This window comes from Idiotropiscis lumnitzeri, chromosome 17 (assembly GCF_059441095.1).
Source record: "Idiotropiscis lumnitzeri isolate Australia: NSW breed Sydney's pygmy pipehorse chromosome 17, RoL_Ilum_1.0, whole genome shotgun sequence".
NCBI lineage: Eukaryota > Metazoa > Chordata > Actinopteri > Syngnathiformes > Syngnathidae > Idiotropiscis > Idiotropiscis lumnitzeri.
This window is the reverse complement of record NC_142407.1, coordinates 17,318,674-17,333,177: the sequence shown is the minus strand read 5'-3', so window position 1 is coordinate 17,333,177 and position 14,504 is coordinate 17,318,674. Positions and strand designations below refer to the sequence as shown.

General features: G+C 48.9%; 1 protein-coding gene across 1 annotated transcript; it reads left to right on the top strand.

The window, feature by feature from the left end:
- Positions 1 to 8,859: 8,859 nt before the first annotated feature.
- LOC148320713 (von Willebrand factor A domain-containing protein 7-like) lies at positions 8,860 to 14,503 on the top strand. The gene is made up of 15 exons (XM_088279419.1): positions 8,860 to 9,165; positions 9,536 to 9,808; positions 9,910 to 10,003; positions 10,072 to 10,206; positions 10,335 to 10,521; positions 10,615 to 10,790; positions 10,882 to 10,994; positions 11,730 to 11,846; positions 11,936 to 12,166; positions 12,242 to 12,374; positions 12,509 to 12,649; positions 12,731 to 12,820; positions 12,903 to 13,174; positions 13,251 to 13,547; positions 13,614 to 14,503. Exons 1-15 carry the CDS (start codon positions 8,986 to 8,988, stop codon positions 14,004 to 14,006), a joined length of 2,832 nt encoding a protein of 943 aa, XP_088135545.1. The 5' UTR covers positions 8,860 to 8,985; the 3' UTR covers positions 14,007 to 14,503.
- Position 14,504: the final 1 nt, after the last annotated feature.

Here is a 14,504-nt window from a genome sequence, read left to right as displayed (position 1 = left end):
CCTAACCCTAACCCTAACCCTAACCCTAACCCTAACCCTAACCCTAACCCTAACCCTAACCCTAACCCTAACCCTAACCCTAACCCTAACCCTAACCCTAACCCTAACCCTAACCCTAACCCTAACCCTAACCCTAACCCTAACCCTAACCCTAACCCTAACCCTAACCCTAACCCTAACCCTAACCCTAACCCTAACCCTAACCCTAACCCTAACCCTAACCCTAACCCTAACCCTAACCCTAACCCTAACCCTAACCCTAACCCTAACCCTAACCCTAACCCTAACCCTAACCCTAACCCTAACCCTAACCCTAACCCTAACCCTAACCCTAACCCTAACCCTAACCCTAACCCTAACCCTAACCCTAACCCTAACCCTAACCCTAACCCTAACCCTAACCCTAACCCTAACCCTAACCCTAACCCTAACCCTAACCCTAACCCTAACCCTAACCCTAACCCTAACCCTAACCCTAACCCTAACCCTAACCCTAACCCTAACCCTAACCCTAACCCTAACCCTAACCCTAACCCTAACCCTAACCCTAACCCTAACCCTAACCCTAACCCTAACCCTAACCCTAACCCTAACCCTAACCCTAACCCTAACCCTAACCCTAACCCTAACCCTAACCCTAACCCTAACCCTAACCCTAACCCTAACCCTAACCCTAACCCTAACCCTAACCCTAACCCTAACCCTAACCCTAACCCTAACCCTAACCCTAACCCTAACCCTAACCCTAACCCTAACCCTAACCCTAACCCTAACCCTAACCCTAACCCTAACCCTAACCCTAACCCTAACCCTAACCCTAACCCTAACCCTAACCCTAACCCTAACCCTAACCCTAACCCTAACCCTAACCCTAACCCTAACCCTAACCCTAACCCTAACCCTAACCCTAACCCTAACCCTAACCCTAACCCTAACCCTAACCCTAACCCTAACCCTAACCCTAACCCTAACCCTAACCCTAACCCTAACCCTAACCCTAACCCTAACCCTAACCCTAACCCTAACCCTAACCCTAACCCTAACCCTAACCCTAACCCTAACCCTAACCCTAACCCTAACCCTAACCCTAACCCTAACCCTAACCCTAACCCTAACCCTAACCCTAACCCTAACCCTAACCCTAACCCTAACCCTAACCCTAACCCTAACCCTAACCCTAACCCTAACCCTAACCCTAACCCTAACCCTAACCCTAACCCTAACCCTAACCCTAACCCTAACCCTAACCCTAACCCTAACCCTAACCCTAACCCTAACCCTAACCCTAACCCTAACCCTAACCCTAACCCTAACCCTAACCCTAACCCTAACCCTAACCCTAACCCTAACCCTAACCCTAACCCTAACCCTAACCCTAACCCTAACCCTAACCCTAACCCTAACCCTAACCCTAACCCTAACCCTAACCCTAACCCTAACCCTAACCCTAACCCTAACCCTAACCCTAACCCTAACCCTAACCCTAACCCTAACCCTAACCCTAACCCTAACCCTAACCCTAACCCTAACCCTAACCCTAACCCTAACCCTAACCCTAACCCTAACCCTAACCCTAACCCTAACCCTAACCCTAACCCTAACCCTAACCCTAACCCTAACCCTAACCCTAACCCTAACCCTAACCCTAACCCTAACCCTAACCCTAACCCTAACCCTAACCCTAACCCTAACCCTAACCCTAACCCTAACCCTAACCCTAACCCTAACCCTAACCCTAACCCTAACCCTAACCCTAACCCTAACCCTAACCCTAACCCTAACCCTAACCCTAACCCTAACCCTAACCCTAACCCTAACCCTAACCCTAACCCTAACCCTAACCCTAACCCTAACCCTAACCCTAACCCTAACCCTAACCCTAACCCTAACCCTAACCCTAACCCTAACCCTAACCCTAACCCTAACCCTAACCCTAACCCTAACCCTAACCCTAACCCTAACCCTAACCCTAACCCTAACCCTAACCCTAACCCTAACCCTAACCCTAACCCTAACCCTAACCCTAACCCTAACCCTAACCCTAACCCTAACCCTAACCCTAACCCTAACCCTAACCCTAACCCTAACCCTAACCCTAACCCTAACCCTAACCCTAACCCTAACCCTAACCCTAACCCTAACCCTAACCCTAACCCTAACCCTAACCCTAACCCTAACCCTAACCCTAACCCTAACCCTAACCCTAACCCTAACCCTAACCCTAACCCTAACCCTAACCCTAACCCTAACCCTAACCCTAACCCTAACCCTAACCCTAACCCTAACCCTAACCCTAACCCTAACCCTAACCCTAACCCTAACCCTAACCCTAACCCTAACCCTAACCCTAACCCTAACCCTAACCCTAACCCTAACCCTAACCCTAACCCTAACCCTAACCCTAACCCTAACCCTAACCCTAACCCTAACCCTAACCCTAACCCTAACCCTAACCCTAACCCTAACCCTAACCCTAACCCTAACCCTAACCCTAACCCTAACCCTAACCCTAACCCTAACCCTAACCCTAACCCTAACCCTAACCCTAACCCTAACCCTAACCCTAACCCTAACCCTAACCCTAACCCTAACCCTAACCCTAACCCTAACCCTAACCCTAACCCTAACCCTAACCCTAACCCTAACCCTAACCCTAACCCTAACCCTAACCCTAACCCTAACCCTAACCCTAACCCTAACCCTAACCCTAACCCTAACCCTAACCCTAACCCTAACCCTAACCCTAACCCTAACCCTAACCCTAACCCTAACCCTAACCCTAACCCTAACCCTAACCCTAACCCTAACCCTAACCCTAACCCTAACCCTAACCCTAACCCTAACCCTAACCCTAACCCTAACCCTAACCCTAACCCTAACCCTAACCCTAACCCTAACCCTAACCCTAACCCTAACCCTAACCCTAACCCTAACCCTAACCCTAACCCTAACCCTAACCCTAACCCTAACCCTAACCCTAACCCTAACCCTAACCCTAACCCTAACCCTAACCCTAACCCTAACCCTAACCCTAACCCTAACCCTAACCCTAACCCTAACCCTAACCCTAACCCTAACCCTAACCCTAACCCTAACCCTAACCCTAACCCTAACCCTAACCCTAACCCTAACCCTAACCCTAACCCTAACCCTAACCCTAACCCTAACCCTAACCCTAACCCTAACCCTAACCCTAACCCTAACCCTAACCCTAACCCTAACCCTAACCCTAACCCTAACCCTAACCCTAACCCTAACCCTAACCCTAACCCTAACCCTAACCCTAACCCTAACCCTAACCCTAACCCTAACCCTAACCCTAACCCTAACCCTAACCCTAACCCTAACCCTAACCCTAACCCTAACCCTAACCCTAACCCTAACCCTAACCCTAACCCTAACCCTAACCCTAACCCTAACCCTAACCCTAACCCTAACCCTAACCCTAACCCTAACCCTAACCCTAACCCTAACCCTAACCCTAACCCTAACCCTAACCCTAACCCTAACCCTAACCCTAACCCTAACCCTAACCCTAACCCTAACCCTAACCCTAACCCTAACCCTAACCCTAACCCTAACCCTAACCCTAACCCTAACCCTAACCCTAACCCTAACCCTAACCCTAACCCTAACCCTAACCCTAACCCTAACCCTAACCCTAACCCTAACCCTAACCCTAACCCTAACCCTAACCCTAACCCTAACCCTAACCCTAACCCTAACCCTAACCCTAACCCTAACCCTAACCCTAACCCTAACCCTAACCCTAACCCTAACCCTAACCCTAACCCTAACCCTAACCCTAACCCTAACCCTAACCCTAACCCTAACCCTAACCCTAACCCTAACCCTAACCCTAACCCTAACCCTAACCCTAACCCTAACCCTAACCCTAACCCTAACCCTAACCCTAACCCTAACCCTAACCCTAACCCTAACCCTAACCCTAACCCTAACCCTAACCCTAACCCTAACCCTAACCCTAACCCTAACCCTAACCCTAACCCTAACCCTAACCCTAACCCTAACCCTAACCCTAACCCTAACCCTAACCCTAACCCTAACCCTAACCCTAACCCTAACCCTAACCCTAACCCTAACCCTAACCCTAACCCTAACCCTAACCCTAACCCTAACCCTAACCCTAACCCTAACCCTAACCCTAACCCTAACCCTAACCCTAACCCTAACCCTAACCCTAACCCTAACCCTAACCCTAACCCTAACCCTAACCCTAACCCTAACCCTAACCCTAACCCTAACCCTAACCCTAACCCTAACCCTAACCCTAACCCTAACCCTAACCCTAACCCTAACCCTAACCCTAACCCTAACCCTAACCCTAACCCTAACCCTAACCCTAACCCTAACCCTAACCCTAACCCTAACCCTAACCCTAACCCTAACCCTAACCCTAACCCTAACCCTAACCCTAACCCTAACCCTAACCCTAACCCTAACCCTAACCCTAACCCTAACCCTAACCCTAACCCTAACCCTAACCCTAACCCTAACCCTAACCCTAACCCTAACCCTAACCCTAACCCTAACCCTAACCCTAACCCTAACCCTAACCCTAACCCTAACCCTAACCCTAACCCTAACCCTAACCCTAACCCTAACCCTAACCCTAACCCTAACCCTAACCCTAACCCTAACCCTAACCCTAACCCTAACCCTAACCCTAACCCTAACCCTAACCCTAACCCTAACCCTAACCCTAACCCTAACCCTAACCCTAACCCTAACCCTAACCCTAACCCTAACCCTAACCCTAACCCTAACCCTAACCCTAACCCTAACCCTAACCCTAACCCTAACCCTAACCCTAACCCTAACCCTAACCCTAACCCTAACCCTAACCCTAACCCTAACCCTAACCCTAACCCTAACCCTAACCCTAACCCTAACCCTAACCCTAACCCTAACCCTAACCCTAACCCTAACCCTAACCCTAACCCTAACCCTAACCCTAACCCTAACCCTAACCCTAACCCTAACCCTAACCCTAACCCTAACCCTAACCCTAACCCTAACCCTAACCCTAACCCTAACCCTAACCCTAACCCTAACCCTAACCCTAACCCTAACCCTAACCCTAACCCTAACCCTAACCCTAACCCTAACCCTAACCCTAACCCTAACCCTAACCCTAACCCTAACCCTAACCCTAACCCTAACCCTAACCCTAACCCTAACCCTAACCCTAACCCTAACCCTAACCCTAACCCTAACCCTAACCCTAACCCTAACCCTAACCCTAACCCTAACCCTAACCCTAACCCTAACCCTAACCCTAACCCTAACCCTAACCCTAACCCTAACCCTAACCCTAACCCTAACCCTAACCCTAACCCTAACCCTAACCCTAACCCTAACCCTAACCCTAACCCTAACCCTAACCCTAACCCTAACCCTAACCCTAACCCTAACCCTAACCCTAACCCTAACCCTAACCCTAACCCTAACCCTAACCCTAACCCTAACCCTAACCCTAACCCTAACCCTAACCCTAACCCTAACCCTAACCCTAACCCTAACCCTAACCCTAACCCTAACCCTAACCCTAACCCTAACCCTAACCCTAACCCTAACCCTAACCCTAACCCTAACCCTAACCCTAACCCTAACCCTAACCCTAACCCTAACCCTAACCCTAACCCTAACCCTAACCCTAACCCTAACCCTAACCCTAACCCTAACCCTAACCCTAACCCTAACCCTAACCCTAACCCTAACCCTAACCCTAACCCTAACCCTAACCCTAACCCTAACCCTAACCCTAACCCTAACCCTAACCCTAACCCTAACCCTAACCCTAACCCTAACCCTAACCCTAACCCTAACCCTAACCCTAACCCTAACCCTAACCCTAACCCTAACCCTAACCCTAACCCTAACCCTAACCCTAACCCTAACCCTAACCCTAACCCTAACCCTAACCCTAACCCTAACCCTAACCCTAACCCTAACCCTAACCCTAACCCTAACCCTAACCCTAACCCTAACCCTAACCCTAACCCTAACCCTAACCCTAACCCTAACCCTAACCCTAACCCTAACCCTAACCCTAACCCTAACCCTAACCCTAACCCTAACCCTAACCCTAACCCTAACCCTAACCCTAACCCTAACCCTAACCCTAACCCTAACCCTAACCCTAACCCTAACCCTAACCCTAACCCTAACCCTAACCCTAACCCTAACCCTAACCCTAACCCTAACCCTAACCCTAACCCTAACCCTAACCCTAACCCTAACCCTAACCCTAACCCTAACCCTAACCCTAACCCTAACCCTAACCCTAACCCTAACCCTAACCCTAACCCTAACCCTAACCCTAACCCTAACCCTAACCCTAACCCTAACCCTAACCCTAACCCTAACCCTAACCCTAACCCTAACCCTAACCCTAACCCTAACCCTAACCCTAACCCTAACCCTAACCCTAACCCTAACCCTAACCCTAACCCTAACCCTAACCCTAACCCTAACCCTAACCCTAACCCTAACCCTAACCCTAACCCTAACCCTAACCCTAACCCTAACCCTAACCCTAACCCTAACCCTAACCCTAACCCTAACCCTAACCCTAACCCTAACCCTAACCCTAACCCTAACCCTAACCCTAACCCTAACCCTAACCCTAACCCTAACCCTAACCCTAACCCTAACCCTAACCCTAACCCTAACCCTAACCCTAACCCTAACCCTAACCCTAACCCTAACCCTAACCCTAACCCTAACCCTAACCCTAACCCTAACCCTAACCCTAACCCTAACCCTAACCCTAACCCTAACCCTAACCCTAACCCTAACCCTAACCCTAAACCCTAACCCTAACCCTAACCCTAACCCTAACCCCTAACCCTAACCCTAACCCTAACCCTAACCCTAACCCTAACCCTAACCCTAACCCTAACCCTAACCCTAACCCTAACCCTAACCCTAACCCTAACCCTAACCCTAACCCTAACCCTAACCCTAACCCTAACCCTAACCCTAACCCTAACCCTAACCCTAACCCTAACCCTAACCCTAATCACAGTGGATACAAGGCTCCCGCCTTTTCCTTGCGCTCAGCGTGCCATTTGCTCAAGGTTAGCAAGTAGCTCAGAAGCTACTTAGGCTTCGCCTGCCAATTACTCGCGTTCAGCGCGCCATTAATTCCAAGCTTAGCTGTTAGCTAAAAGGCCCCACAATTAACAGACACTCAGCGCGCCATTAAAACCGGTTTTTGCAGTTAGCCCAGCCACCACGAAGCCACAATGCAGAGAAAACAAACATGGACGACATCACAAGAGACAACTATATTGCACGGGAGGCAAATAAAATGTAAATTAAAAAGCGCGCCATTAAACCCCGATTTAGCAGTTAGCTCGGTGACTCTTAGGCCCCACCAACTTACTCCGGCTCAGCGCGCCATTAAATTCGGTCTTAGCAGTTAGCTCAATGACTGCTAGGCCCCACCAATTTACTCGCGCTCAGCGCGCCATTAAATCCGGTTTTACCTCAGCCACCACGAAGCCACAAAGCACAGAAAACCAACCGTGGACGACAGCGCTAGTAACAACAATATAACACGGACGTAAAAAAGAAAGTACACCCTAGCTCAAGCATCAGCCGTTAAAACGAGCATTAAAGTGTAACCCAGCAGCAACGCACATCATATTAACAGCATAAAACAATTCCACTGCAATACAAATAGGCGCCCCATTTAATTAAGAACATCGGCGAGGAGAGCTGCTTACCTTTCGAAGGTCCGGAGGGAAATGGACGAAAAATCGAGCGGCTCCCAGAAGGCTACGCCTTAACTACGGGACGCGCCGAGGGACATATTTCATGCACGCGATTCTGCTGCATCTTGGATGAAAACGACACTATTATCACCTTTTCTCCACGTTTAAAACCCTAACCGGAACGAGTAACATTGCAATGAGGAATTTGTAAACTTTAGAATGAATGCTAATTAAGTTGCTTCAAGAAATAAGATGTTGGGTTGGGGTGGTAAAAATCTACACGCTGCGGTGGGGAGAGGGGCGCACATGAGAGAAAAAGAAGTGAGACAAACAAGTTGACGTTCAAATTTTGAACATGGACACGTGACTTTTTTTCTTTTTTGAAAACAACTTTATTGAATTAATTAACAAACAATAAAACAAAATCACATATTCAATTCAGAAAAATTATTAAATTATCAAGGATTATATGGTATACGAGTATCTGATTATTAGATGCATTGTAATCACCATTAAATAAAACAGGCCCAGTAATATAAAGACAAATGTAAAAAAATGAAACAGCTAAAACACCAATTTCAAACTAAGTGGAACCTTATTCCCTGTACTATGCCTGTGTGGAATTTCAAATCCCAGGGTTAGGGTTAGGGTTAGGGGTAAGTTGTCAAAAAAAAGAAGTTTAAAAAAAAAATAAATAAAAATACAGAAAAAAGTTTAAAAAAATAAAATAAAATAAAAGTAAAAAAACAGTTACCAAAAAAAGTTTAATTTTTTTTAAAAAGTTATAAAAAAAATGTTACCAAAAAAAGCTGCCAAAAAAAGTTTAAAAAAAAAAGTTAAAAAAAAAGGTTAAAAAAAAGAGTTACCTAAAAAAAAATAAAAGTTAAAAGAAAAAAGTTTTAAAAAGTCCACATTTGGTAAATATGATTACTTGCATGCATTTACAAGCAAAATCGATGGTAGTAATCATGCTAAGTAGCAAGCATGGAATCAATCAGCTCATCATGACATTCCAAATTCTACGTTAGCGTCAGCACATCCGATGTTGCAGCACAAGCAACAGGTTGAACAGGTTGTGCGTGACGTTGTCTTTTTCCCCGCAGTATACTGACTGCTGTCATTGTCACTAACTGAGCAGAGAGGGTGTCACACTCTCAGCGTCCCATTCACGGAAAGAAGGAAAACTCAAGGAGGGTTTCAGCGCAAACCTCATCTTTTCTTTTTCAGGACAGGTCGATAAGACATGTCGCTTGCTTTGGCGGTTTTGAGCATCTTGCTCTTTCAAACTGGAGCTCAGGCATTTGGAATTTTACCAGGAAGGTCAAAGAGTCACCAGGAGATCACAGAGGAAGCCATTTTGAATGTCACCATAGAGGTGTGCCGTGCGCTGGCCGAATCCGAGCAGAATGACTTCATCCTTCCCGTGAGAGTCTTCCCCAGTTCCATACTATTGTTTGTGTGCATGTGTGTCGCATTTCTTGGCAAAAAGGATTATTTAAAGTATTCAATTGACGGAAATTGAAACCACTGTTCCGATTAACGTAGCACAGATTAGATAAATGGATGAAAAGATTGGTTAGGGAGGTCATCGGCACTAAGGTTGAGAATTCATCCCCAAACTTTGAGCACGGGGCCTTATGGTCCCCGCCCTACTGCCTATCTTATGGATTCCCTTTGTCGTTTTTGAAAAAAATTCAATCATTTAGCCTGTAAAATAAACAAACATCAAATACAAATAAGCAAAACAATGGAATTTGTTGTAGCTGAAGATAGTTTTGCTTGTGTGCGTGCAGTCGCAGCCATTCACCGCCACAGGGGTGGCTGCTGCCTGCAGAGCTGAAAGCTCCGTCAAGAGCTTCCAGCAGGCCATCATGTCCATCACATTGCGCAACGTGCGCGTGGACCTGCAGGAAGCGCTGAACGCCAGCTTCCACTTTGATGACGAAAGGCTCGTCAGCGGTCGGGACATCATCACTACGGGCCTGCAGATGGTCAAGGCCAACAACAGGCAGCAGAACTTTGAAGCGGCCCAGGAAAACCTGGGAGAGATCCTTCACACACTACAGGTTATCCTCCTCCTCTTCTTTTACTCCCTGCGGCATTGCGCTCATTTACCACCGTTGCATAAGTGTCAAACAAACTTGTTTTGTTTGCCTTGAACCTGAAGGATTTTTACAGCCACAGTAACTGGGCGGAGAATGGCAATACATTTCCAAATTCCAACCTCATTCGACCCAACACCAGCATTGGCAACATAGCAGGTAGGCAAAAAGAGAGAGAAAATCATGAAAAGAGCCGCAGCTCATGGTAAGCGTCACCATTCGGGCAGATGAGACCATGGCAACCTGTCGCAGCTGCATTGACGACGACTGCAGCGACAACATCCTGGAGAATGTCACCCAGGGGCAGATACTGACCACAGGATATTTTGGAATCATTCCGGGGATCGCCAGCAAGCCCAGTGGTAAAGGAAACCTTTCGCTAAATGACACGCCGCAGCACACACGCTTGAGCAGAGACCAAAGTGAAGCACACATTAATTTGCATATGCACCGTTTGAGAAGAAAATCTGGCGTATGTTGGGTCGGACAGGCAAGTGCAGCCACGGAGGAGCCTTGGACCTGACCAGCAGGATTGAGCCCACCGGCGGGATCAACAAAGACACGTTCGATTCAGAGCATGGCTTCCTCCACTCGGAGGCGGCCGATCTGGCCACTTCAGCGACCAGTGAGATCCTGGAGGACATCCGACGGGCGGCGGGAAATGAGCCCTTCCTCCGGTACGCTGCTCTGAGCAATGAGACAGAAGCACACGCGCACACACATTCACACCTTGTGGAGCAATATCAAGCCTATATGCTGTCTTTAATCAGGATGTTGGGCATCTCGAGAGGATCTGGGAGAGCTTTGTGTTTCGTGATCGACACCACGCAGAGTATGAGGGATGATATTGCGGCCGTGCAGAATGCAACTTCCTCCTTCATCGATAGCCAAGTGGGAACCGACAATGAACCTTTGTCCTACATTCTCGTGCCCTTTAACGATCCAGGTCGGGACTTGGGCTGCAGACTGGTGGTAGATGGTTCTTGGCTTTTCAACTCAAACCTTAAAGCATGCCAAGTTGTCTCTGTTTGGTTCAGGATTCGGGCCGCCCATTAGGACGAGTGACCCAGAAGTCTTCAAGAACATTGTTGATGATCTGACAGCAAGCGGTGGAGGAGATGAAGGGGAGTTGAGTCTCTCAGGCCTTCAGGTATGATGAATTGGGGACTTTAAACTTTGCAATGTTAAGAGAGTGATTGCTACTCTCGCCGTTTACCCGCGCCTCGCTCGTGCTACCAGGGGAACTTAGCCTTACCGTACAGGAATATTCTTTGCTTCTCAAAGACAAACGTGATGAACCACAAATGCTCCTCGAGTAACAAAACTCAAAGTAAGGAGTTGTGGGACCAAACTTAGTAAGCCTTGTGGAACCGATCACTGATGTGAACGGGACACCCACACAGTCAGAAGCAGACATACACGATGGTTAGGGTTAGGGTGAACCTCAATTGGACGCCTCCATTTGTCTTCCTTGAGATTGTTAGGGCCATTACCCACCTCCAATTCACCATTTTCCATTTCACACAAATTTTCACGACTCAATATGAAACGCTTGAGGGTGTCACCCAAGTAACATTGCAGTGGTGGGCCGTGCATTTCATACGTAGGCCTTCAGAGACGTCCTACTTACGACACACACACCCACACACACACTTTTGCACTGTTGCGTGTTGGATGTCAACTCACCAGAGAGCTTCTCTTGAAAGGTCCATCTTGAAAATGGACTTGCAAACGGACTTTGACGCTTCAACTCAGACTTGCTGACGCGATGAGCCCCACTCCCTTTATAGTTAGCTGAAGAGAAGTAATACAATATCGACATTTGTCGTTCTTAAATATTCCTCAGTACTCCTTTTGTTTTTCTTCTTTTCCCTCCCACGTCAAGTTGGCATTGACGAATGCTCCCCGAAACTCGGACATCTTCCTTTTCACAGACGCACCGGCCAAAGACCAACAGCTCAAGTCCACAGTCATCGGTGTCATCGAGCGGACTGAATCTGTGGTGGGTGCCACATGGATGTACTTTGTGCCTCTCCAAGATTCTCACCAACGGTAAATCGCATCAAAGAGGTGTTTTGTTTCTCCATCCAGGTGCACTTCCTGATCACAGGAACAATGACAAACAGGCGGCGGCGGCGGCGGCGGCAGCAGCTGAGGCGGGAAACTATTGATCAAAAGCAGCAGCACAGCAGGATTGCGCAATCGGACGCTCAGCAGTACATAGACCTGGCCGAGGCAGCTGGAGGTCTGGTCATAGAAGTGGAAAAAGATGAACTCTTGGAGGCCACCAGCATCATCGAACAAATGTCAAGATCCTCTCTGGTAGCGTTGGCAACTTGGTTGCTTGGCTACAAGTTTTCGTGTGTCAAGCTCAGCGCGTCTGATTGCTTTTCTTAGGTGACACTTGTGCGGGCGTCCAGGACTCCGGGACGCAACGGCGACTTCTCATTTGTCGTTGACGAGACCACGCGCAATGTCCAACTTTTCGTGACAGGAAGTTCTCCTCGCATCATCCTCATCGACCCTGAGGGTGAAACGCAAACTCGGCATATGCTGGCCACGTTAGCGGAGCACCCAGCAGTTACTTACATGTTTAAACATTGGCGCCACTCATATTGACAACAACCTAACATATGGCACGGGTTGCACCTCATGTCTGCGCAGGCAATACGCGAACATTCGGTGTCATGGCCACACCCTTCTCACAGTCTGTGGGAAACTTACAAACTTTGCAACTGGAGCCACAGGTAGGAAGGTGGCAAGTAACAATGCAGGCAACAAATCCATACGTGCTCAGGGTCACGGGTAAGTGCCCTGCAAAAAGAAATGGAATCTTACAAAAAATAGAAAATGTGCATTTGTTTGCTATGTCGTTTTGCTTTCAAGGTCAGAGTCCCCTTGACTTCCTGTTTGACTTTGTGGAGTATGTACCCTCCAAAAACACGTTTGACGTTCTCGACACACGTCCGTCAGCAGGTACGACAACTTTCTTTTTTGCGCTGATGTTTCCGACGTCAACAAGTCTGGCGGTCCGGATGACGAGTCCGTTTCTTTGAAGGCACCAACGGTAGCCTGCTGCTGACGCTAACAGGCAGCGACACGGCGAACGTCAGCGAGGTTACTCTGGTCGAGTCGGCGGGAACGCTGGTGATTCCGGCGGATGTGGAGCCACAAGGCAGCGGCGGCTACCTGGTTCGGGTCGAAAAGATTCCGTCGGTGCCGTTTGTGCTACGTGTGAAGGGAAACGCGGTGAACGCCACAACCGGAGAAGCCTCTCTTTTCCAAAGGGAGTCAGCAACCAGCTTCCGGGCATCCAATCTGACGATCAAGGTCAGTGGTCAGCGCAGCGGTGGTCCAGCGAGGCACCGGCACATCAGACGACATGTCTGACGTCGTCCATCTTTAGGCAGAAGCAGAGCGCGACATCGTGCCCGGGACGCCGTTGTCTGTGCCTTTTTCTGTCGTCGTCAAAGAATTTGGAGGGAATGTCTCAATCCGGGTCACTACAGACAACCCGCTGTATACCACCAGCGTTCCCAGCATTCTCATGGTGGAGCCGGGAGTGAGCGCCAACGGCACCGTGACGCTCTCTGTGCCGCTCAACACGCCGTCAGGCACCACCGTCACCCTTGTTATCGAGGCGGAGGCTCCTGGAGTCGGGGACATCAACTACATCGTCCTCAGAATCTCCGTCCTAAATCCCGTCTGTGGCTCGCCGGTCACATTCCGCACGGCAAACATCCTCTGACAACTTCCTGTCCCCCTGCAGGTGATGGACTTCACCGCTCCCGTGTGCGAGGTGCAGAGCATCGTCAAGTGTGTGCATAATAGCAGCGCTACCTCCTGGGAGCTGTTGCTGCTGGTCAGCGACGGCGCCGACGGCACTGGCGTGGAGCGGGTCAGCCTCACCAGAGGCAACGGAACGCTAAGCCTCAGACCGAAACCCGACAACCAGAACGCCACCCTGGCGAACTACAACGCCTCGTGCGACTCGACCGATGTGGAGCTGCTGGTGGTGGACAACGTGGGCAATGCGGACACGTGCGCCTTCAACGCCTTCACCACCTCCGGTTGCGAGGCGTCAGTCCTCACTCCCACGCACCTCAGTGGCGCGGCGCTCATCCTGGCGCTTGGAGTCCTGCAGAGCTTAAACGGGCACTAAGATCAGAAGAAATCGTTGCTTCTTTGACCTCAGACAGACTATTATCTGACATGTTTCAGGGGCAGTCTTTCGCCTTCTTCAGTGTGTCACAAAGTGAGAGGCTCAGGTTTCTAGGAGCTAAACACACAGATGTGATGAATGATCAATTGTCACTTTTACGGTCACTCGGAAGAAGGTGAAAGACTGTCAACGAAACATGTCAGGTAAATTAAACTAATAGCCTGTCAGAGAGAAAAGAACCAACGAGTGCAAAAGTAAATAAGAGACAGAATAAACTTTATTCAATCATGTACTAGAGTCTCATGGAAAACAAAACAAAATAAACAAAAAAAAAAAACATCACCAGCTTGCCAATTGCGGCCAATGCATAAAATTGTGCGAAGGATGGCCGAGTGGTCTAAGGCGCCGCGTTCAGGACCCAGTCTCCCCAGGAGGCCTGGGTTCGAATCTCGAATTTCCCCATTGTGGGACTAATAAAGGCATTATTATTATTATTAT